Source organism: Hyposmocoma kahamanoa, unplaced genomic scaffold, assembly GCF_003589595.1.
Source record: "Hyposmocoma kahamanoa isolate Upper Pololo Valley unplaced genomic scaffold, ASM358959v1 78, whole genome shotgun sequence".
In the NCBI taxonomy this organism is placed as follows: Eukaryota; Metazoa; Arthropoda; class Insecta; order Lepidoptera; family Cosmopterigidae; genus Hyposmocoma; species Hyposmocoma kahamanoa.
In genome coordinates, this window is record NW_020653945.1 from 5,962,013 (window position 1) to 5,983,889 (window position 21,877).

The 21,877-nt window shown below is 33.8% G+C and overlaps 3 protein-coding genes and 1 long non-coding RNA gene across 4 annotated transcripts in view; 1 reads left to right on the forward strand and 3 right to left on the reverse strand.

The window, feature by feature from the left end:
* The window catches only part of LOC113233215 (rab GTPase-activating protein 1-like), an 80,811-nt gene extending 78,447 nt beyond the window's left edge, over positions 1–2,364 (reverse strand). Inside the window, exons 1-2 of the mRNA XM_026468254.1 lie at positions 2,281–2,364; positions 2,016–2,165 (exon numbers count right to left, since the gene is read on the reverse strand). Of these exons, the coding sequence (XP_026324039.1) occupies positions 2,016–2,156 (141 nt within the window). The 5' untranslated portion in view covers positions 2,157–2,165; positions 2,281–2,364. The remainder of the gene's footprint in view (positions 1–2,015; positions 2,166–2,280) is intronic.
* A 3,658-nt stretch (positions 2,365–6,022) lies between these two features.
* Positions 6,023–6,663, reverse strand: LOC113233329. The gene is made up of 3 exons (XR_003310686.1): positions 6,614–6,663; positions 6,202–6,285; positions 6,023–6,040 (listed from the first exon to the last, which is right to left on the reverse strand). It is a non-coding gene; the product is annotated as an uncharacterized LOC113233329 (long non-coding RNA).
* A 2,400-nt stretch (positions 6,664–9,063) lies between these two features.
* On the forward strand, positions 9,064–10,898 carry LOC113233377. The gene is made up of 4 exons (XM_026468500.1): positions 9,064–9,197; positions 9,314–9,401; positions 9,482–9,565; positions 10,590–10,898. The coding sequence occupies exons 1-4, from the start codon at positions 9,101–9,103 to the stop codon at positions 10,855–10,857; spliced, it is 537 nt and encodes a 178-aa protein (XP_026324285.1). The 5' UTR covers positions 9,064–9,100; the 3' UTR covers positions 10,858–10,898.
* A 1,043-nt stretch (positions 10,899–11,941) lies between these two features.
* Positions 11,942–21,538, reverse strand: LOC113233000 (stress-activated map kinase-interacting protein 1). The gene is made up of 7 exons (XM_026467930.1): positions 21,415–21,538; positions 19,428–19,587; positions 18,407–18,793; positions 17,984–18,327; positions 16,975–17,159; positions 16,543–16,681; positions 11,942–14,194 (listed from the first exon to the last, which is right to left on the reverse strand). The coding sequence occupies exons 1-7, from the start codon at positions 21,536–21,538 to the stop codon at positions 13,995–13,997; spliced, it is 1,539 nt and encodes a 512-aa protein (XP_026323715.1). The 3' UTR covers positions 11,942–13,994.
* Between the last annotated feature and the right edge of the window lie 339 nt (positions 21,539–21,877).

Sequence of the window (21,877 nt, forward strand, 5' to 3'; positions counted from 1 at the left end):
TTGGATTTTATGCCTTCAATGCAATACAAATTCTTCATACATCTATACAACGTTTTTGAGAGGCAGGAGGGGTCCATTATTTTGTTTTTCACTATCAATATAATTGCCTAGATGCACTACAAATTACCGCACTTGACTGTTGAGGACAATCTTTTGAATCTTTTCAGCATGGCAAAGCAACAACAGCCATATTAAACAAAACAAACTAAAAGTCAAGAAATAAAAACAATAGCAAAAACAAATATCTTTAACAGAAAACACAGCAGGGAACAATAAAAAATATGTGGCACATACAAGGTGTCAGCACTCACAATAAATTAAATTGGCACATTTGAACAATTTCATAGATTTTAGGATGCTGTAATTGGTTGTGTATGCAATTATTATTGCTTTCCAATCGTTGGCGATGGCTATTGAATCATAAACAAAAACTGCATTTATATTTAATTTATTTCTTCTCCAGTACCTACTCAAGTTATTTTCTTAATTTTTAATTTAAGAAATTACCTGAATAATATGGCATCTTGGCATACATAACTTATAGCAATAATTTTGGTGTCATAAAATTGACAACATACAAGTTAACATAGTGCTTATTCCTAGTGTTGATATGGTATCTAGAAAAATAAATTTTAGATACAAAACTGAGGGCATGCTTGATTGAGCCAAGTAAATTATATTTAGTACACTTTAATGAACATTAGCTCTTTTCCCATTGTAGTTAACTGGGTCTTAAGAGGTTAAGATCTGTGTACACTTCCTGCTGCCAGTCATGGTCTTTTTTAAGCAAATGGTTTAAGTAAAGTGCCTCCTAATTTATCTCCTCATCAATTTAATACCTGTTTATCCAATTATCAATGTACCTACTTAGTGATGAAATTTGATGAGGAGGATTCACACTAATAGCCTAGTTTATTAGTCATAATATTTTAGGAATTATAGTTAATTTCACATAGCATAATTCCAATGATGTTTGAGACTTGAAGTTTCAAGAGATGTTGTGATGTAAAATTTAAATATGTTATCAAAATAACTTTTAACAAAGAGAGAATCTTTACAAAGTAATTTAAGAACAAATAATAGACATAATAAAAAGGATTCAATTACTATGTTATTAAGTTGCCAAAAAAACTAAACAATAAATAAAATAATTAACAAAAACTAGCATAAAGTCGACTGCAATGAAAGTTAATTTGAACAATTAGTCCAAAAACATCACACAAAGGTCAAAACAAACAAAAATGACATGCGTGCAAGGAGTATGCACTCGTATTAACTCGAGATACACAATACCTGATTTCTTTTATCAATTTTATTTGGTGTAAATGTCTATGGATAAAGTATTCTGTTTTCCGCATCAAGTAGGTAATCAGCGTAATTTATTTTTAACCAATTGTCATTTCGTTTTCTTTCTACTTAACATACTGTAATTTTTATTTAAAATTACAAAACTGCAAAAATATTATTTGTTGTTGGTACATTATGACAAATTTCCCCATTTATTTTTAAAACCTTGTTGAGAGATTAGTATTAGTAGGTGGGAATAGTAAGTTTTTTGTTATTATTATATTTTTTTTTTCTACATAATTTAGAAATATCCCATCATCGATCACATTGTCGCTTAACATCAGGTGAGATTGTGGCCAAGGGTGTGTCTATTATATATTAAAAAAAACATGCAATACAAACAATTAATGTAAATGTCACAAAACTGGACTATAATGTATTAAATTAAATAACAATATAACAGTTATGCATGTGCAATTCTGTGTTTAATTTGACACTTGAAATAAATGTATTAATTAAAAATTAATTATAGAATCAACATGAATATAATATCAGCTGATGAGGCAAATTGGTTTGTACCAATTTGCATAAATGAGTCAATTGATGAAAGCTAGGGGCCAAGGCAACAATTAAACGTGTACATATCATCTGTTTACTGCACTATAAAGTGACATTACGGTGGTTTGATGACAAATTACCAATAAACAAAGTAACGCCTGTGTACTTACGTCGCTCAAAATGTCTTCCAAATCACAGGGCACATTTGTCGTGAGTATCGGCGTGGGACTTGGTGTCCGCGATTTATTTGCATAATATTCAACATCTACCGGGTCCAATATCTCATTAGTTTTAAATTCACTGAACTCCATCACTGCCTGCTATAGAGAAACAACAGAAAAATCCATTTATTTCACAAACACTGCTACCAATTACTACTTGACTTACACTCGAAACTGCACTACTTAAATCAACACGAGGAAATGTTCAGCTTACCCATCGATAGTTAGGTTCTCTTCCGAGAACAAAACATTTTAACAATGCGAGGATTTTTTTTCAAAATATGCAAAAAACTCGAATATACCAAAAGCGGTTTGATGGAGGAACAAACAAAACGTCAAATATCGACATGCGTGTTCCATTTGGTTAAAGCATTGCTATATATCATAGATACAGAATAAATAGATAAGCTCATCGCGTATACGGTAAGAGATAGTGATATTCTTCCTATGCACACATGTAAACAATCAATGTTGCCACTATAACAAAACAGTTTACCCGTTTTGGGGGCTTTTTATGCGGCATTGCTGTTCAACAACCTATCGAAATTTTTATAAACTTTTCTATCCTCTTATTATTCATGGCCTATAAGTTATAAGCTGCCGGCAGCATTGACGGTTTGCGTTCCGTTGCGCTGAAGGCGATATTCGTGTTGTTGGCTGTACAAAACTTAAATAAAGAGCGTCAGGGTAACTAGTCAAAGTAAAGCTGCACTGCGCAATAATTTATTCCAAAAACTTAAGGTTTAAAAAAAATCAAAAAGGTTTTCAATGGTGTTTTAATATTATTTATGCACTATTAAGCCATACAAAGTAATTATAGGAAAAGAAACAATTTTAATAGAGGATTTACATTTATTTTATAAGTATTTATTTATAAAATAGTAACAATGTCGACAATATTGACTGATATATACGTACAATGTTACTAAGATTATAAAACCAATTAACACGAACAAAGCCCGGAATTGATAAAATTAGAGCTATTGATATCAAATCAATATGGGAAAATATTTCAGGCGCAATAGCTAATCTTATATATCTCGGGGGAAATACCCTCCCGAGCTTAAAATAAGTGTAGTCAGGCCAATTTATAAGGAGTTAAAAATGAATACGGGAATTATCGCCCCGTTACGTTATTGTCCATATTAGATAAATACATACATACATACATATACTTCACGCCTTTTTCCCGTCGGGGTAAGCAGAGCACTTGCTACGGTCCTGACATACATCTTTCATCCTTCCATCATCCGATGGATGCACGTCGCGTCCAACCGGCTATTTTAGAAATCTTTGGGGGAGGCCTATGTTCAGCAGTGGACGTCTTCCGGCTGATATGATGATGATGAAATATTAACGTTCGTAAATAAAACCCGTAATCCTAACTTATTTTAAACAAAGTTACTAAAACATATAAACTAAACTGCTATCGAAAAATTAAACACGCCGTATAATATTTATAACAGAAAGAATAGTTTCACACTCCCACAAAAATGAATCACGCAAGTTTGCTCCAAATGCGACTCGTTGCGAATATCTTCTTACCATATAATTTTATTCTGCTTTTTTGTTTTTCTATTTGTTACAGGCAATGTGATATGCAGCGATGTACCTACAGAAAAATCTGGAATAGGTTTATGCGACACCGTTTTATGTACGTTTGCTTATTTTAAGCTAGCCATGTTATAAATAAATCAATTAATCATATATTACTGTCCTTTAAATAATACAAGTTTGTTATAAAAATTACGTACTTTTTCTGTTCGATCTGACATTTTTTTAGCTGCATAATATATTCTTGTTTTAAAATATTTCAGGCTAATAGCTTTTATTAAAAATGGATAATGATTGTCGAATAAAGACTTATTTTGGAAATGAATATTATTAGGAAATAGTGATAAACCTACACAATTTTTGAGGCAAACTTGGGATAAAACAATTGGCAGGTTTTTTTTATGCAGGTCCATGCGACCCCGAAATATTTTTTCACTGATTTGGCAAATTATGACCACATCTTTCGTTGGGAAGTAAAGCCCACCTTTGTCTTTTTTCAGCTGCAGGCTTGGGTATTTTTCTGAATTAATAATTGACGATATACAGTCTTCACAATGGATTTCTTCTTTTAATTTTCGGACGATGAATCCGGCTATGTATTCTATTACGCGTATCGAATACTCAGTTAACCTGGAAGGATCTGATAAATAGTCATGATCCTCCATGAATAAAGACGTTCCCTGTGAACAGTCCTCGTCTTCAATTAATCGATCTCTGCAAGTAGTTTTATTTATGGCCACTTCGGGTCTGCTGTATGTCAAGATATCAATTTCTTGCAAAGGAATGCAATTACCAGTCTTTATGTGCTTCAGCTCTCCATGAACCAGCATTTGTTTAAAAGCTGTACGAAACTGTCTTGCAGAGGGATTGTTATTGAATCCGCCGCGAGCTCGTATAGAACTAAAAAAATATTCTATGTGATCTTGACTTAACTTATATGTACACAAAAAATTTAGGTCATGGGTTATCACATAGTTTTCATAAAGAAACTGTACACTTTTTATACAAATCAAAAACCCTAAAAACCCAGTTTTTCTAGCTGATTCTATGATTTTATTTCCCTCTAATTTTAAATTATATATGTATTTGTACACATATTCTAAGAAATCCATAATATTTGTAGCATTGACTTCGCTAATAGGTTTTTTAAAACCATATGAATTTAAGTTTCTGGAATTCATGACATCGAACAAATTATTAACATTAGTAATAAAATCTACCGTGGCCCCCGATTGTTGGAAATATTCAATTTTCAAATCATTCGTACAAAAATCAATAGCATCTGCCACAGACTGACTCATAACTTGGGCGGCTAGTTTTACCTTCATGATTTGTTTTTTAAAATTTATATGTTGTTCCTTAATTTTTGTTGCCAGATGTAAACCTTCATTTTCTTGTAAGTCCACTAAATATTTTACAAAACGCCAAGAGATTACTCGACCCATATCATCGATGAGAATTTGTTTTTCCCCCATAGTATTTCTGACTAATTTCAGCATATGCGCTGGATCTGGGAATATTACTATTTTTTGATCTCCAACTAAAAATGATGGATTAATATTGTTGGCTTCTATTGAGCAGCCTAATATCTTAGCCATAGCAAAATTTGTAGGACATCCATCAAAAGTAACCGATATAACTTTTACACCACATTCATTCACGAGTTCAAGACAAGTTTTCAATAAATTGGCTTTCTGATCTGCAGATATCCCATTTATTAAAAAATAACCCAATGGAATTTTCCACGACCCGTTTATGCTAGTAAGCATAAATACTAGTGCCTCCTTTGCTGGTTGGTCAGACTCTACGCTGTTTCCATGGTCTACAAAACCGATGCAATTATTGCCATCAAAATCTATATGTTTTCTAATGGCCATTTCATCAAAGCATAATGCACAAAACAGCTTTTGTGAAGGATTTTTTAAGGATTGCAGTTCACTAAGTTGTTTCACAGCCTTTAATGATTCTTTAGAAAAACCTGGATTTCCCTCAACGGTCTCGTACCACCGCGACAAAGTCCTCGGGTGCGGCAAACACGTATTAAATTGCTTCCGCACAAAGCGATAGGCCCGAGGACTTATAAAATGCAGAGTTAATGCAAATTTTCTCAGTGCGGGTGAAAATTTTCTTTTGTTCGTATTACCAAGAAATCTACTTATAAATTCTTTATTTTCCAGATTGATGCTTGTTAATATGTCCGCAGTTTCCTGATTGATGAGACATTTAGCTCTCAAGACTTGTATGACTACTGACTGTTCAGCACTTTTCTTTTCAAGACGCCAAGTCTTCGATCGAATAGCAGCTAACTTCCTTTTCCGATTTTGCGCTACATTGCTCTTAGATTTTAACTGTTTTATTAATTTGCGTTTTCTGGGTGTAACCAAAGGCGTCGTCGGCTCAATAACCACGTTGTCAGGTATCTGAAGATAACAATATGCATGATTTTATTATCTATATTTTACATTTTTGTTAACATGTAAAATAGATAATATAATATATTACAAAAATTGTAATATATTATATTACAATTTTTGTTAATACCACTTTTTAACGACATCACATACAAAAAAAAAACACTTACTGCCTCAGGACAGCTATGTACTTCAACCTCCATTGCTATATCCATTGATTCATGTCCTGTTAAATTTATTGTATCTTCAAGGTTCTGCAACGAATGGTTAATCAAAAACTAATATTCTGGGACATGTCTTATCCAGTCCGATTTAAACGAAGTTTGTGATATGGATGTCAAGCAATGGGTACATGAGTATATATTTTTGTAAATACATACTTGTACCACATAATCATTAATAAAATAAAATTGGCCATAAATTCCCTAAAATTGTTTTTATTTGTTTTGCAAAGTCCAGTCTTATTTCTTTATTTCAAGTAAAACACACTGCATTACCTTTCGAACATCACTACATCATTTGTTTACGTCTACTGCTAGTTCGTAAGGCTATCATCTTAAGATTTAATGAACTTATACTAACCTCATTGACAATATCTGCAGGCATTGCCTGTGTTGATGTACTCGGCTGATCATCAAGTATTAAAACTTGAGTTCCCTGTAAAATAATTACACATTTATTTGAAAAATTACGGTTCTTTTACAGCTCTAAAAATACTAAATTCTATGAGAACATTAGAATCACACAACAGATTACCCACTTTTATTGACAGGATGATACTAATAATGCTTATAATCAGAGTTGCCATAAATTACAGAATTGGGGCAGACAGGTGGATAGACAGACTGTCTCATCAAAATCCATTTACCATTGTGTCAAATAGTCAATCTTTCATTTACATCATTATAACAATTTTTATCAATATTTACCTTTATATGCAATGTCGGGATTGATTGTGGTTTCAGATACATGCGTTTTTTAGTTTTGCGAAAACAACTGCTCACAAAGTGTAGCGAACATATCCGTGAGTAGTTGTTTGGTTGCCAATTTACACGACCAGTGCTTGATATCCACTTCTTCACAACATCCGATTTTAAAGGAAAACTGGAAAAATAACGAAAAATTTTATGACAGAATAGATGACAATATCTTGAGTATCCGTATTTTTTTGTTTAAATTAAAACCAATTCAACAAAATATTTTTGTCTGAAAAATTGGGAAAATTTACCGGTACAGTCTGACATCCCTAATTAGTGTATAACCCGACTAAATATTCTTAACATAAATTAATTTGACAAGATAAAGGCCCGAGACCCTACTTATTTTCATAAGGTTATGCGTACAAAACAAAATTAATTTTATGTAATTTTTCAAGGTTTATGGGCCCTGAAAACCAAATTAAGTACCTATTTTGAATACGTTTTGTTGTTTTACATTGACAAAGCACATTTACATAAATAAAAGTCATTGCTTACCGATGAAAAGATACATTTTCTTCATTTCTTTCGCTGCGGTTTTTACACCCCAAAACTGAACAAATCACCATATTCACAATATAATAATCACAGAAACGCACGATATATAAACGTTTTTCAGTAAAAAAACCATTCGATTTCACAGTATTTTAAATAAAATAGTGGAGCACTTCAAGTTTGTTTGGCACCAAACTTTGGTTACCAACAAAAAAAACGTATACGCGTAACAGGGACAAAAACCAATAGGTTTTCTCTTTCACACTTACGAAACTCGCCATAGCTCCTACTCTTTCTAACGATGATTGACAATTTAATGCCTTATCTACCTATTCTGTATCTATGCTATATATAGAGGTGTACGTTTAAACGAAAAGCACTTTAAAAAGTTTGCTTTTTAAATAAGCGCATAAGTACGCGTTTCATTTTAAGCGTAAGCGTTATGGTCAGTTTCAAAGATACTCAACAATTTCATTTTTTACAACGTACCCAAGTTTCAAGTATTGTTTCCTAAACAAATTAATTCAACATAACGTTGCAAGCTTTTTAAAACATAAAGCCTATGCGCTTAAACTTAAAAAAGCGTTTTTCTAAACGACTTTTTAAGCGTCTAAGTGAAAAGCGCTTTTACAAGCACGCTTTTTAAACGTACGTTAAAAAAGCAGTTTTTTGCATTTCAACTGTTAACAACTACGAAAGTTAAACAACTTATATTTTTAAACGCCAATGAACAAAATGTAAATACAATAATGTTTAGTCATAAATAAAATTATAAAACCTTTAGTGGCCTACTCTTAAGTTTCGCAATCAACACAACTTTGCAAGCTTTTTTTAAAATAAAAGTCTACACGCTTAAACATTTTCTAAACGATTTTGTTAGCTTCAAATTAAAGGGTCGTATTCTAGAACTCTACTTAATGCTCAAGTCAGGACTTGAGTATGATTTAAAGCATTGAAAATCATACCCAAGTCCTTGCCATTAGGGGTCGTATTTCCAATTCTTGAAATCATACTCAAGTCTGCTCAAGAGCATTGAGTAGTCATGCTCAAGAGCATTGAGTAGTCATGCTCAAGTCAGGATTGCACTGGCAACACAAGCACTGGAAATACGACCCTAATGGCAGGGACTTGAGTATGATTTCGAGTGCTTCAAGCCATACTCAAATCCTGACTTGAGCATTGAGTAGAGTTCTAGAATACGACCCTTAAAAGCGTTTAAGTGAAAAAGCCTTTTAAAAATGCACTCTTATTTAAAAAAGCATAACGTTTAAACGTTTTAAATATAAGCAGTTTTTCCCAACTGTAGCTATATTATATTAAAAAACCGGCTAGGGTAAATTTTTCGCTGTATCGGAGTATCTCTAGTTGTTGAAACTGTAGAGTGTGAGACTGGTGACGCGATCTTGTCAGAAGAAGTCCATAGACGACTTTATAAGTTGTGATTATAAGTACTTTGTGATTATGACTACGAAGTCATAGTATCCGAACGTATTTGCTGTCACATTTGTGCGTCCGTTTGTCGTGACGGCGAGTTTATGAATTTTGAATTTGTTGTTGTTTCTGTTTTGAGATTTTTTAATTTAAAACTGTAAACAGAATGGAAGAAACCATGAACGAAGGGGAGGCACATCAATCTTTGCGATCCCCACCTCGACGTAGAAGGTCTACATTCTTCGAAAGACGGGAATCGTTTAGTTAGTAGATTCCGTTGTAAAAACTGTTTTGGCGTCCTATTTTCTTTATAATTCCTGTTGAGATTTCTGTTTGCTCAATAATACGTTACAAAATGTCGTTGTTGTCGTTTTTACAGTACCACAGCCAGTATCCGAAAATGTAGAGCCGAGTTCATCCAACATGACCACAGATGTTCAAGAAAAACACAACTCTGAACTACAGAGGTGTGTGCTTTATGAACAACTCAATTTAAACCTAACACAAGGTTATTTATATATATACCTATGTGTATTTTCTATTGCAGGTATCATAACCAACTCCTTGCAGAAAAGGAAAAGTGGAAAATGGAAGTTAAGGATAGACGAAACATGTACCATGACCTCAGACAGTAAGTATCAATCTGAAATTAATTCAGTTTAATTGCAAATGGCTAAGTTTGTTAACAAATAGACTTAAATAATAGTAACTTGACACAGATAAATTCTCTCTTTCTTAGGGAAGTAAATTTCAAAATTATACTTGAAGTGGCAAAATTGATGAAACATTACTATTTATTTATCCTAAGAATTATTTACGGTAAAATGCCACAAAACCATACCAATTGCCAGGTCCGTAATTAAGAAATTCCTTTTACTATGAGTGCCAGAGCAACGGAATTAAATCTGGACCATTATCCAGACCACCTTGACCAAAATAGAAAAGAAAGAAGAAAAGTTCATTCATATTAGAGGAGATCAATTTTCTCAAATTGGTCATACTGGGAATCGAACCTCTTCATACAGTACCCACAGTGCAAATTGTTGGGCCACTGAGGCCATAAAAACTTTAAAAAATGTAAATTTCAAATCTTGTTGTTTTTTTGTGAATAACAATTTGTTCAGGTTATTGAGTCATTCTTATTGCATCTATGCATGCTTATAGATATAGATCTTATAAACTCCTGTCACTATCTGTAGCCACATTGCTTTTCATCTATTTTATGTCTATGTGTTTGTTTCCCTGTGTATGGTACCACCAATTCACCACCAAGCCACCTATATTGAGTATGAAATAAAAATTACATTGCTTCTCATATTAGAATGTTTTAACAACATGAAAAAAAGATTATTATAGAAACTCTGGTTTATTTAAATTTAAAAAATTCTATATCAGAATGATCTGGCAATACTAATCAGTAGTGGTTAACAGAACTTTATCAACCTGTACAACTGATTACTTGATTATATATAAAATTTTTGCAAAAGGTTGTACTATTATAAGATTGCTACTATATATTGTGCAATTTATCAATACTAATAGACATACATAAGGGCTAAGGACCGACACTTGCTATGGTGGTAGGGTACTTCTTTTGGTTCCCTCTTGCGTCAGTCTTTCCAAATATAATTTATTTACAATATTTTTTGTTCTAGACAATACCAAATGGCAGTAAAAGCATCAGGTAGATCACGGATGTCCTATTCAACACTCTCAAACGATGACATAGAATTTATCAAAGGAAAATGCCATATTAACAAATTAGTGGAAAGTCAACAGAAGTTACATAAATCAGTAAAAGAGACACGAGCATTGTACAAAAGAGCTTGTGAGCTTGATGATGTTGTACTGAGTCTGTGTGAAGACAAAGTAAATAAGATTACAGAATACATAATTGATAATAGTACAATAGAAAGTAAATAGTATGAGTTATGGCAATTATTTCAACCACAATAACAGAACAAATCGCATTTAGTATTATATATACATAAATTTGGGGAGGGAGCCCAATGAAATTTGATAGCATTATATGGAAAAAAAATTATGTCCTAGACTTACTAGTCTAGTCATATGTCCTCATAGATCATAGTGATTATTTATTATAAGAAGTTGTCAAAGTTGTGGGCAGTAAAGCATATAACTAAAACAGTAAAGTACAAAACTACTACAATTATTATTATTAAATTTATGGATATTACAACAGTATATTTCCATGCAAATTGAATCAATGTACAGAATTATAGGGATTCTACATAAATAATGCCATAATTATTGTATTTAATTATGTTACATTGCTGATGGAACAGTAAAACATTAATTTTTATTATTCGACTTTACACTTTATATTGCGGCGGAACGGAATGGAAGCGTCAATTTCGCCTCGCTGCGCGAGAAGGCGTGCTTAGGCGCAGGAATGCTCGAGCATTCGCGCCACTGCGTCTTTAGGCTATAGTATTTCGTCGACTTTTGACGTCACACTGCGCCTGCCTTCACGCCCACTTCCTGCGGATTCGCCAGGCGTGGCCGAAGGCAGCTGCGGAATTCTCGCGAATGCGCGAGTGTAGTCAAGCATTCCGCAGAAGACGCACGACGTAATTTTTGGCACGTACCTAATTATGGTATGTTACACAATTGACCATAAAGTTCATTACGCTCTGTACAATGTCATTACAAAAATTCCATTCCGCTCGGCCGCAATATAAATTGAGCTCAAGTTAGTGTAATTACTGTAAATAGTAAGGGTTTAATCACACCACATGTGTTAGTGTAAGATATGTAAGTTAGTGAACTGTATATACTCGTAAATTGCAATAAAATTCATACTAATCCTGAATTATTTGTTCGTTTTGTTATTGGGTAAAATGTTAATATCCCGTTAAAAGAGAAAGACAAAAAGAAACAAGATTGATTAACAATTTATTTCAACAATTACATAATTGTAAATTACAATTTCATTTACATTCAATTCAATTACATTCATACATTGGAATTAAAATAATACAATCACATAACAATTCATCGATAAATAATTAATTGAACACTGAGAAACATCTGAGGATAAAATTCTTAAGAATATAATAAAATTATTTGGTGAATAGAATACAAATTTAAAATCATTTTATTACATATTTCTAAATTCGGTGGAATTAATCAAAATCTACTTATAATACTTTGAAATTATTCACATAACATATAAAAACGCTATTAAAACGAATTGGAACTTACAAATTCAAATAAGTTATTAAAAAAATGATAATGTTTTTTTGTATAATATACATATTTACACAAATTATAAAATTCAACATAAAGTTGTCGACCAAACCCATTTAAGTTACAGTATACAAAACATTACACTATCCAAAACCAATTGGACTTTAACTTAAACATAACAAAATGCATTGGGATGGCTGAGTAATAGACTCAAGATACTGGACAACAAAATTGTTGAACTTACTGGGACCATATTTTAGCAATAACTATGCAGCACGCCGACAAATTCGCACTAGCGAAGACTCGAAGAGTTTTCATACAGATATGGTATCATTTAGTCCCCTTTGTTGCGAATGGGCGTACTTTATAATTAATTTTGATACAAAAATGTTACACAGAATGAAATTACACAGCACTTCATCAATTAATTAATAGTAAGTTAAATCAATTTATAAATACGCCATTATTATAGCGTTGTAAGCGACAATGTAAATGGTAGGATAACATACAAGGTGATAGCGCAAACTGAAAGCTACCACCTACATTTTCCACTGTGATTGTTTGTTTTAAAAGATTTCACAAACAAAAGTTAATTCCGACTTGAGCTTTTTCTCCTTTGCATATCCACTGCACTTACAGGACATTCTGTAAATATGCTTAGATAAATAGCTGAAGCGCGAATTTATCGGCAGGGTCCATGAGGCTTTAGGGCAAGTTTCCACTAAAGCCAAAATACAATGTGGAACCATTAATGGGTTTATTGTTGTAAGTCTCGGTTCTTCAGTTGGCTACCCGAAGAGCAGCCTGTGGCATTAATATTCTGTCTTCCGGCTCAGTCAATAAGCGTTTAGCCGGCAGGACTAAGCCACTCAGCCCTGCGTTTACTTAAGAGTATTTACACACAAATAAAAATGCATATGAGATTATAGGTAAAATTAGCAATAGGTATTAGGCAGTGTTGCGAGAGGTAGATTATATTGTTACATAATCATAAGGCTAACCACGTACTATATATTCCATTTTAGGCGAAAGATGGATCGATATTTGTTAAAACTTTTTATAGTTAATTTATTATCCTTATATTATACGCTTCGCGCAGCTAGTTGGGTGCGCTAGGCATGAGGAAGGACGGTTATAGATACAAGTTGGTGTGTAGGCACATGAACTGCAATTCGACTGCATCTCAACTAAATAGCAATTGGAAATTAGTCGAAATGCGACTCGTGTGACTATGCACCTAGTCTTTTCGAACAGAGTAAAACGTGACGGGAAACTTCTAATTCTGTTGTTTTAGCGGTATTTAGTAGGAATAAATCAATGTCGATCCTTTAAAATTTTGCCCTGTTTAAATTCACAAACCTCGCTCGGTCTGCCGCGCCGTATTGTTTACATGTCTACCGCGCGGCTAAAGTCTAATCTTTTCAGACGAGAGTTATTTAATATAGCATGGTTTCACAATCATATAAAGAACACTAGGAACTATTGAGAATTCACCGCATTAAAGTTTGCTTGCATTACACGAAGTAGAGGCGCGTTTTTCATGGGCAAGCGACAAGTTGCATGCAAGTTGGTTCATAAAAAAAAAACAGTAACATGATATACGAATATCTCTGATTCTACAGTCCTGAAAAACTTGCCTAATAATAACTAAATCCAAATTGACATATTCCCTATACTCCCATGCTATTTTGCGTACTGTAGTAATGGAATACAAGTTTGTATATATGATAAAGTTTTACTTTAAATATCACAAATAACCCCACTTTACAATAATCAAATGTTGATCTATCAACTTGCAAGCAAATTGTTACTTGGTACAAATGTGCCTTATTACATACTAAATGCAAAAATCAGCTCAAATGCTTTGAATGAAAACTCCTTCTGCTGTGAAGCTTTTTCTCTTTTGCAGTCTTATATTCGCGACGGCACGGGCTGTTCCGCAAGTCTAAAATGGTGTTGACTTTGTCCACAATCTCCTTGGCCGTATCGTGATCGCATTCGAAGTCATGGAGCTTGTACGTTATATTTGAATAGAAGAAATTTGATGTACCTGTTTTTGAAAAATATATTTACTGTACAAATTCGTTATCAAAAAATACGAAGAAATGCAGTACGTTACAATACATAAAACGGCAATAACAAGAAATTTGTAACGTAATAAATGCGTCTAAAATTCGTGCCCTTGCCTTGCTATAATGAAGCAACATGTTATATTTCGTTATACGTCAAAAGTGCTTTTCATCACATACACGTTGGTTTTAAGTCAATGCATACACGTCATAAAAATAATGATCGTGTAGTTCGTTACACAAAACAAAATGTGTATCTATGAAAACTTTGTAACTTAGGAGAGTTAGTTCAAGCAAACAAAAGTAGTAGAGTAATTTCGTTCGTAGAATCTTTAAAACTTCTCTTTAGAAAAGTTGTCATTTTGCAGATGTGGCCTTATTACACCAAGGGTAATTTAAATTTATAAAAAAAAAAAATAATTTGTCATCTGGAAAAGGTTCGTTCTGGACGCCAAGCAGTAAGACTGCTAACAGATTAACCGCATGTTTACAGTTAATGCGTGAAGTCGTAACGTCGACTGCGTAAAGTTGATAACGATTTCACGCATTAACTGCACGCAGTCGATCTCGGATGCATGCATACAGTTTCGACTACATGCAGTTAATGTGTGAAGTCGTTATCCGAGACTTCGACGGCAGGAAGTTGATAACGACTTTACGCATTAACTGAATGCAGTCGAAACTGACTTCATGCAGCCGAGATTACGATTTCACGCATTAACTGCAAACATGCAGTCATTCTGTTAGCAGTCTAATGTGAGTATGGCTGCATTTCGGTGTTGAAGGGTAAGGGTGCTGGTGAAATTACAGGTACATGGGACTTGTCAACTTATGTCTCAAGGTGATGGGGGCAGTGGCAGTGTCCCCAAGGTCTCTTACGATTTAAAGTACCTTACTTTTTACGTACTTACCACCAAGCGCACGACTTGCTCGTTTCGTCATATCACTAAAAAAAGGGTACAAATTACGCCGAGATAAGGCGCTTGCTGGTTTATTGTATTAGGGGTTAAAGTATGAAATTGCCGTTTTATTGCAATAGGTTCTTTGAATTTTCATAGAATCTTCATGGTTTGAGGTTTTCGAATGAAACTTTTTTCAAATGGTTTCTGTGATTTTTTTTTTTAAATTTGAAACATTTGAATATCGACTTTCAATTGTTTTTGTTATTCAATTTAGACAAGAAAGATGGATACTGCGAAAATTCGAGTGATTTTTGAATACGAGTTCCGACGCGGAACTAACGCGGCAGAAACAGCCCGCAATATCAATGCTGCGTTTGGAGAGGGGTCTACTAATGAACGCACCGTGCGATTTTGGTTTAAACGCTTTCGTGATGGAAATTTCGACTTAAAGAACGAGCCACGAGGAAGACCGCCCACACAGGTGAATAACGATGAATTAAGAGAGATAGTGGAAGCCGATCCTAGTCAAACTACCCAGGAATTAGCGGCATGGTTTAACGTTACCTTACCCACAATATTGACTCACTTGCGTCAAATCAATAAAATAAAAAAATACGAAAAATGGGTGCCTCATGATTTGACTGATCTGCAGAAAGAAACGCGTGTTGAAACTTGTGTTGCCTTGTTGAACCGGTACAGAAATGAAGGAATATTGGATCGAATTGTAACATGTGATGAAAAGTGGATTCTTTATGATAACCGGAAAAGAAAAATGCAATGGCTGACCCCAGGTCAAATGCCACAACAGTGTCCTAAAGCAAAACTTACCAATAAAAAGGTAATGGTAACTGTTTGGTGGTCTCAGCATGGTGTTATTCACTATAGTTTTCTCCGATCTGGTCAAGCAATAACGGCAGATGTCTATTGTGCCGAACTCCGAACCATGTTGACAAAACTAGCAGTAAAACAGCCCCGACTCATGAATCGATCTTCACCATTATTGCTCCACGACAACGCGAGACCTCACACAGCACGAGAAACCATTTTGACCCTTCAGGAACTGCAGTTAGAAACCATTCGTCATCCTCCGTATTCACCAGACCTTGCTCCAACGGACTACCATTTTTTTCGTGATTTGGACAATTATCTACGTGACAAGAAGTTTTCTTCCCAGGAGGCAGTACAAAATGCTTTCACACAGTTTGTGCAGTCTAGATCGTCGGAGTTCTATCGCAAAGGCATTAATAACCTTCCCATTAGATGGCAGCAATGTATAGATAATAATGGCAACTATTTTGATTAAATAAATTTTAGATTTTCAGTACAAATCGGCAATTTCATACTTTAACCCCTATTACTTTGTCATGTGGCACAGACTTATAGTTATTTTTCTAGTGTTATAAAGGATTTTTTATGGTATTACTCACCTCCACTTCCTCTTTCACTATAAGGGGTGTTATGACTAGGCGAATAAACTATCCTAAACGTAGTTTTGTTGGCTTTGGCTTCCAATATTTGACACCAGGCTACAGAGTCTATACTGTGCAGGAAGTACTTTGATCGAGCCTGAAGTAAAAATTTCACAAATCAGTGGAATATTTTGCATTTAGACTTGAAATAAAGACTTAAATATTAAATACTGAAAATATACGAGTATTTACATTCTCTTCATGAAAAAAATAAAATTAAAAAAAAAAAAAATACATTCATGTCAAAAGACAATATTAATGGAGGAATTTCAAGGTATTAAGGACGCACAGCTTTTACACAACATCAATGTACAGAATCTAGACATTTTTCTGTTTTTGACGGTTGGACAGAAAGCTTTATTTCAATGTGTCAAAGTATTGAACACTTACCCAAAAAACATGTTTTTGTGCAACAAGTGGTTCAACTTCTATCCTATCTAATGATATTCCAAGTTGGACCGGTATATTCGTTCTGACTTTTCGTAACAATTGCACTTTATACGTTTTGTATTGTGGCGCTTCTGCCGTCATTATGTGCCGTATTTTAGTATCTGCATCAAATCCTGCTCTTCTTTCTGGAATAAAAGTAAAAATCGTTGATAATATAACTCCACATGGCATCGACCAGAATATCAGTTGAGTTTATTCTCATCATGAACTTTTCAACATATACTATGGGTTGGTCGAAAGAGATTCTCCTCTCACGTCTCGCAAATAATGAAATGGCCAGGTTAAGCCCAATCAACCCGCCTGAATTTTTACCCACAACCCACAGCGCCGGATTCTATTCCATTTCTGCCCAAAATCGTGAGCAGAAACGGCGAATACGGAATTTGGCATTGCATACTTATTACAAGTTTTGATGTAAAAAAATCTTTTTTAGACGAAAAAGAGGCAACTCCACACAATAATACCCACCTTGCAATCCTGTGGATTCTCACTACTAAGGCTGCACATTACGATTAGATTTTTGTGAAAATCGATTCAAGTGCATTTTATCTAACGATTTTATTTATCGATTTCCTTCGATTTTCAAGAGAACTAATTCAATAGAAAGGCAAATGGAATTGTCTAGATCAAAAAGCAATAAACATTTTGTAAAATATCATTACATTTGAACAAAACTCGATTTCTAACAAACGTTTATTATTAAATATTACGCCTCGATTTATGGTAATAATGGGTTTTAACCCGATTTAATAAAGCACAGGGTTAAATCCCGAGTGCTCGCCCACAGTTACAATTGGGCACAGATATGCCTGTACTGAACTGTATTAATGTGTTTTAATTTCTATATTGTTTGTGTCTTACGTGTGCCATAAATAAAAAATAATATTAATCTCTGTTGACTAGGGCTAAGCTTACGGCACAGTCAAGCTACAGTAACATTGTTCCTTACCTTCATTAACAGCATTCAAAGCCCTACGAACAGCTTCAGAAGTAGCACTCCCACCAGTATTATGTCTTGAAGGATTCTGGTTACTCTGTCCAGAATCTGTTGCTTTTGGGAATCCTGAGAACACTCCACCAAAAGTCATTCCTTCTTCAGGTAAAGGTAAGGGAGGCTGTATTAAAGAGTTTTTATTCTTTAAGTCAACTAGGCCGAGACATGTGAAACCAAACTTTGAGCACGGTTCATTGGAGTCGAGACAAGGGAATGCCCAGTCAACTTCACCGTCATCTTCTGCTATACAAAGTCCGTAGTTGTGGACAGAGCCTAGTACTGCTTCAGGGTGTTCAATGCTGAAATATTTGAAAAATATTAGACACCTTAACTCAGTCTTAAACAACAAGTTTTATAGAATCATATCTGTAACCATACCTGTATTTATAGCATGTGAATCCAATCAAATCCTTAATTTTGGCACTGGCTATAACACACACAACTAGAGGATAGTTCTGATGCTTTTCTGGCAGCATTGTCATGAATATCTTAAACGATTTTGTTGGCAATCCTAGTTGTGCGGTTCCATCAAACTTTGCATACTCCAGATATTGGTGGTGAGGTAATTCTGGGCATTTTTCAAGTTGTTCAGCTAATAAAGACTTTTGTTTTGTAGGTTTTATAACTGCAGATTTCACGAATAGCTCTGCAACATCGTCTGCTGTTAGTTGAGTTGGGTCTTCCCATTTTATGACTTTAATCTTTGCTGCCTTTTTTAAAGCTTGTTCCTTTTTGTCTAGCCACTGAGCAGTATTTGATCGTTGTCTGAAATTTAAAAAAAGAAAAGTGTTCTAAATTGCACAGAAATATTAAAAAAGTCCAAATAGAATTAAATAATTAATATTTTTTGGTGTTATAAGTTTTAAGGGAAGAAATCTTTTTTTGTACTTCTGAGTGATAATTAAACCTAAATCTATGTATTGACCTAAGTAATATTCAGCTCTTCTTTATTGTCATCTAATCGTGACAAACTGGTAACTTTTGCCTAGGACTCATATAGTGCTGCCATACAAATAAAAAATGCCAATGTCTTTATTTTTAATTTTCGACACGCCTGTCCATGACAGTCGCAGTGCCACTCAAAACTTTCAATCGCAAGGATCTGAAGGGCACTCCCACGGCGCTTGTCACCCTGAGACATAAGTTGACAAGTCCTATGTGCCTTTAATTTCACCAGCACTCTTACAAAACCGGAAATCAGTAATGCTCACATCAACGCTTGTTGGTAGATTAGATAATAGGTAAGGTGGCAGTACTTCCTTCGACAAACTCTTTCACAAGGGGCTCTACTGCTACTTAAGTATTCTAGTCTCAAATAGGTTAATTTATTTATTATTATTTGTACATTCATTTACCATCACTGTGTTCTGGTAAATAAATGATATCAAATAAGATGTACCTATGTCCACCAAATTCTTCATAACGGATATAGCTGCCACCGATATCATCATCTTCACTGTCTTCCATGTCCGGGTATGGGTCAAACTGGGTCACAAATTCCTTTTCATCATCTTCATCAGACCTTGTTCTATCTATTTCTCCTGTTGTTGTATGTGTCGCTAGAACAGAGTACTCTTATTAAGTTTCTTTATATATTTATTGCTTACATGCACGTTTATTGATAGGTTAGTTTAGGTATTCGTGCATAACCCTGCACAAAGTTATAGCAATTTACATGATTCAATATTATGTAAAGCGTTGGAGAAGCTCTTGATAGAGTTCACTGGAAAGATCTGGAGGAGGCTTTTGCCAAGAGGCACGCTCAGTTATGATATAATGTAAAAATTTAAAGTGTTACCAAAAATTCTAATGTAAAAAGTCAACTCAGCTTAAAAGGCTTATTTAATAAATAATGCAAAAGAAACAAATAGTTAAAATTTTCACACATTCTGTGTTTCTATGTATATCTATTTTTCAGTAGTTGGTGAAAAGGCTTATCCCATGAATCATCTTTTATTTACCATTTAAACCATTTTCTTTTTTCATTTATTTCCACACACATAAAATACAAAATAAGATGAAACAAGATATACATAGAACAAAAAAAACCTAAATCATTTCTATGTGGGGGACAGTCTTAGCGTTCACTGAGTGACAGATGTCGCTCAGCATTGGTTTAGAGCCTGACTCCGACTTTACATGATGCACATGATGCTTCACACTTGACATTGTCTTTTAATTAGGTCGAGTATTACGTATTTGAGAGTAATTATTTCAGAAAGATGTCGGACAGAGAATGCGAGTAGACCCCCTGTTCTGTAAGCTTATGTTATATAGTGTTATAGATTTATAGTGTAGCCTGTTTTTGAATATTTGCATTTAAACGAAAAGCACTTTAAAAGTCTGCTTTTTAAAATAAGCGCATAAGCACGCTTTTCATTTTAAACATAAGCATTGGTCACTGGTTAGTTCTATAGATACTCAATAATTTAATTTTTTACAATGTGCCTAAGTTTCAAGTAGCGCCATCTATGTTTCCTAAACAAATTAATTCAACATAACGTTGCAAGCTTTTTTAAACATGAAGTCTATGCGCTTAAACATATTTCTAAATGACTTTTTAAGAGTCAAACTAAAAAGCGTTTAAGTGAAAAGCACTTTTACAAGCACGCTTTTTAAACATACATTTCAATGTTAATAAAATAAGTTTTATATAATAAATTTAAATAATAAAGTTTTTTCCATTTCAACGGTTAACAACTACAAAAGTTAAACAATGTATGTTTATGTATGTTTTTAAACGCCAATGAACAAAATGTTAATATAATAATGTTATGTCATATAAAGTTTATGCGCTTAAACGTTTTCTAAACGGTTTTGTTAGCTTCAAACTAAAAAGCGTTTAAGAGAAAAAACATTTAAAAAAGCATAACATTTAAACGTTTTAAAAATAAGCAGTTTTCCCTTCTCTATTTGCATTTAATGTGTGGAGTGTGTAGGTGTTGCATCTAGCTCTATTGCAATATTTAAATTTGTTGATGTTTTTTCCTTGCAGTCTGCTAGACGTTCTTATTGTGTGACTGGCGCCAAAATCAATGTTCGACGATAAGAATTCGGCCACGCAGACTTTATCACACGTATATACTTTGAATAGTGACTGTGCAGGGTTGACCTAATTTGGTAAAAAAAGCATGTGTTTCCTTCTATAATTTTATAATAATGTGTTCCATATCATTGAAACATTATTTTATTAACCAATATGTATAAAAATATTAATTGAGGACAACATTACAGACTTTCCCACCTTTCAAAGCTCTTATCATAGAAACTAAATTTGTCAAGTAATCTTCACTATGTGATTTTATAACTGCATTAGAAAAACATTTTTTGATCACAGAAGGATAAGAACTGTTTGTGATCAAGGGAAATGTTGTTAATATACTTACATCTAAAGATTTTTGAGAAATCTTCCCCTGCCATCACTATTTCACATAAACTAGTGTCATCTGTGGCGATAAAGGCGTTCCGTATGTTTTTTAAAAGCCAGATTTTGTTATCGTACGTAGCCATACCTATTGTTTAACTTTCACACTAACATAATCGTGAATTTCAGCTTTCTTTTCAAAATTACAGCCATGCCAAACCTTTCCCAAACAACATTCCTGTAATTTTTTTAGCTGTCAAAATTCCAATGTCATTAGTAGTTTTGGTTTTGTTGTGTGGTACGCCTGGTATTCCTGCTACTATTACACTCATTACAGAAGTATATTTTGATCTCTTTTTAGGTTTGCAAGTTTTAAATGAAACGCGCGTTAGTGTTGCTGTTGAAATTATTAAAGTATTACTATTTTATCCTATCATGATTTAGTCCGGACGAGATTATAGTCTCGCTCTTGACTCTACCGGTTT

Bases quoted from the DNA above. Each gene is read 5' to 3' on its own strand.
- LOC113233377 (XM_026468500.1), top strand. From the start codon at position 9,101: ATGGAAGAAACCATGAACGAAGGGGAGGCACATCAATCTTTGCGATCC. The intron at 9,402-9,481 runs GTGTGTGCTTTA...TTTCTATTGCAG, and splicing joins CACAACTCTGAACTACAGAG to GTATCATAACCAACTCCTTG. The intron at 9,566-10,589 runs GTAAGTATCAAT...TTTTTGTTCTAG, and splicing joins ATGTACCATGACCTCAGACA to ACAATACCAAATGGCAGTAA.
- LOC113233000 (XM_026467930.1), bottom strand. From the start codon at position 21,538: ATGGCTACGTACGATAACAAAATCTGGCTTTTAAAAAACATACGGAAC. The intron at 17,160-17,983 runs GTAAGGAACAAT...CTTTTATTCCAG, and splicing joins TTTGAATGCTGTTAATGAAG to AAAGAAGAGCAGGATTTGAT. The intron at 16,682-16,974 runs GTAAGTGTTCAA...TTTTTACTTCAG, and splicing joins CACAAAAACATGTTTTTTGG to GCTCGATCAAAGTACTTCCT.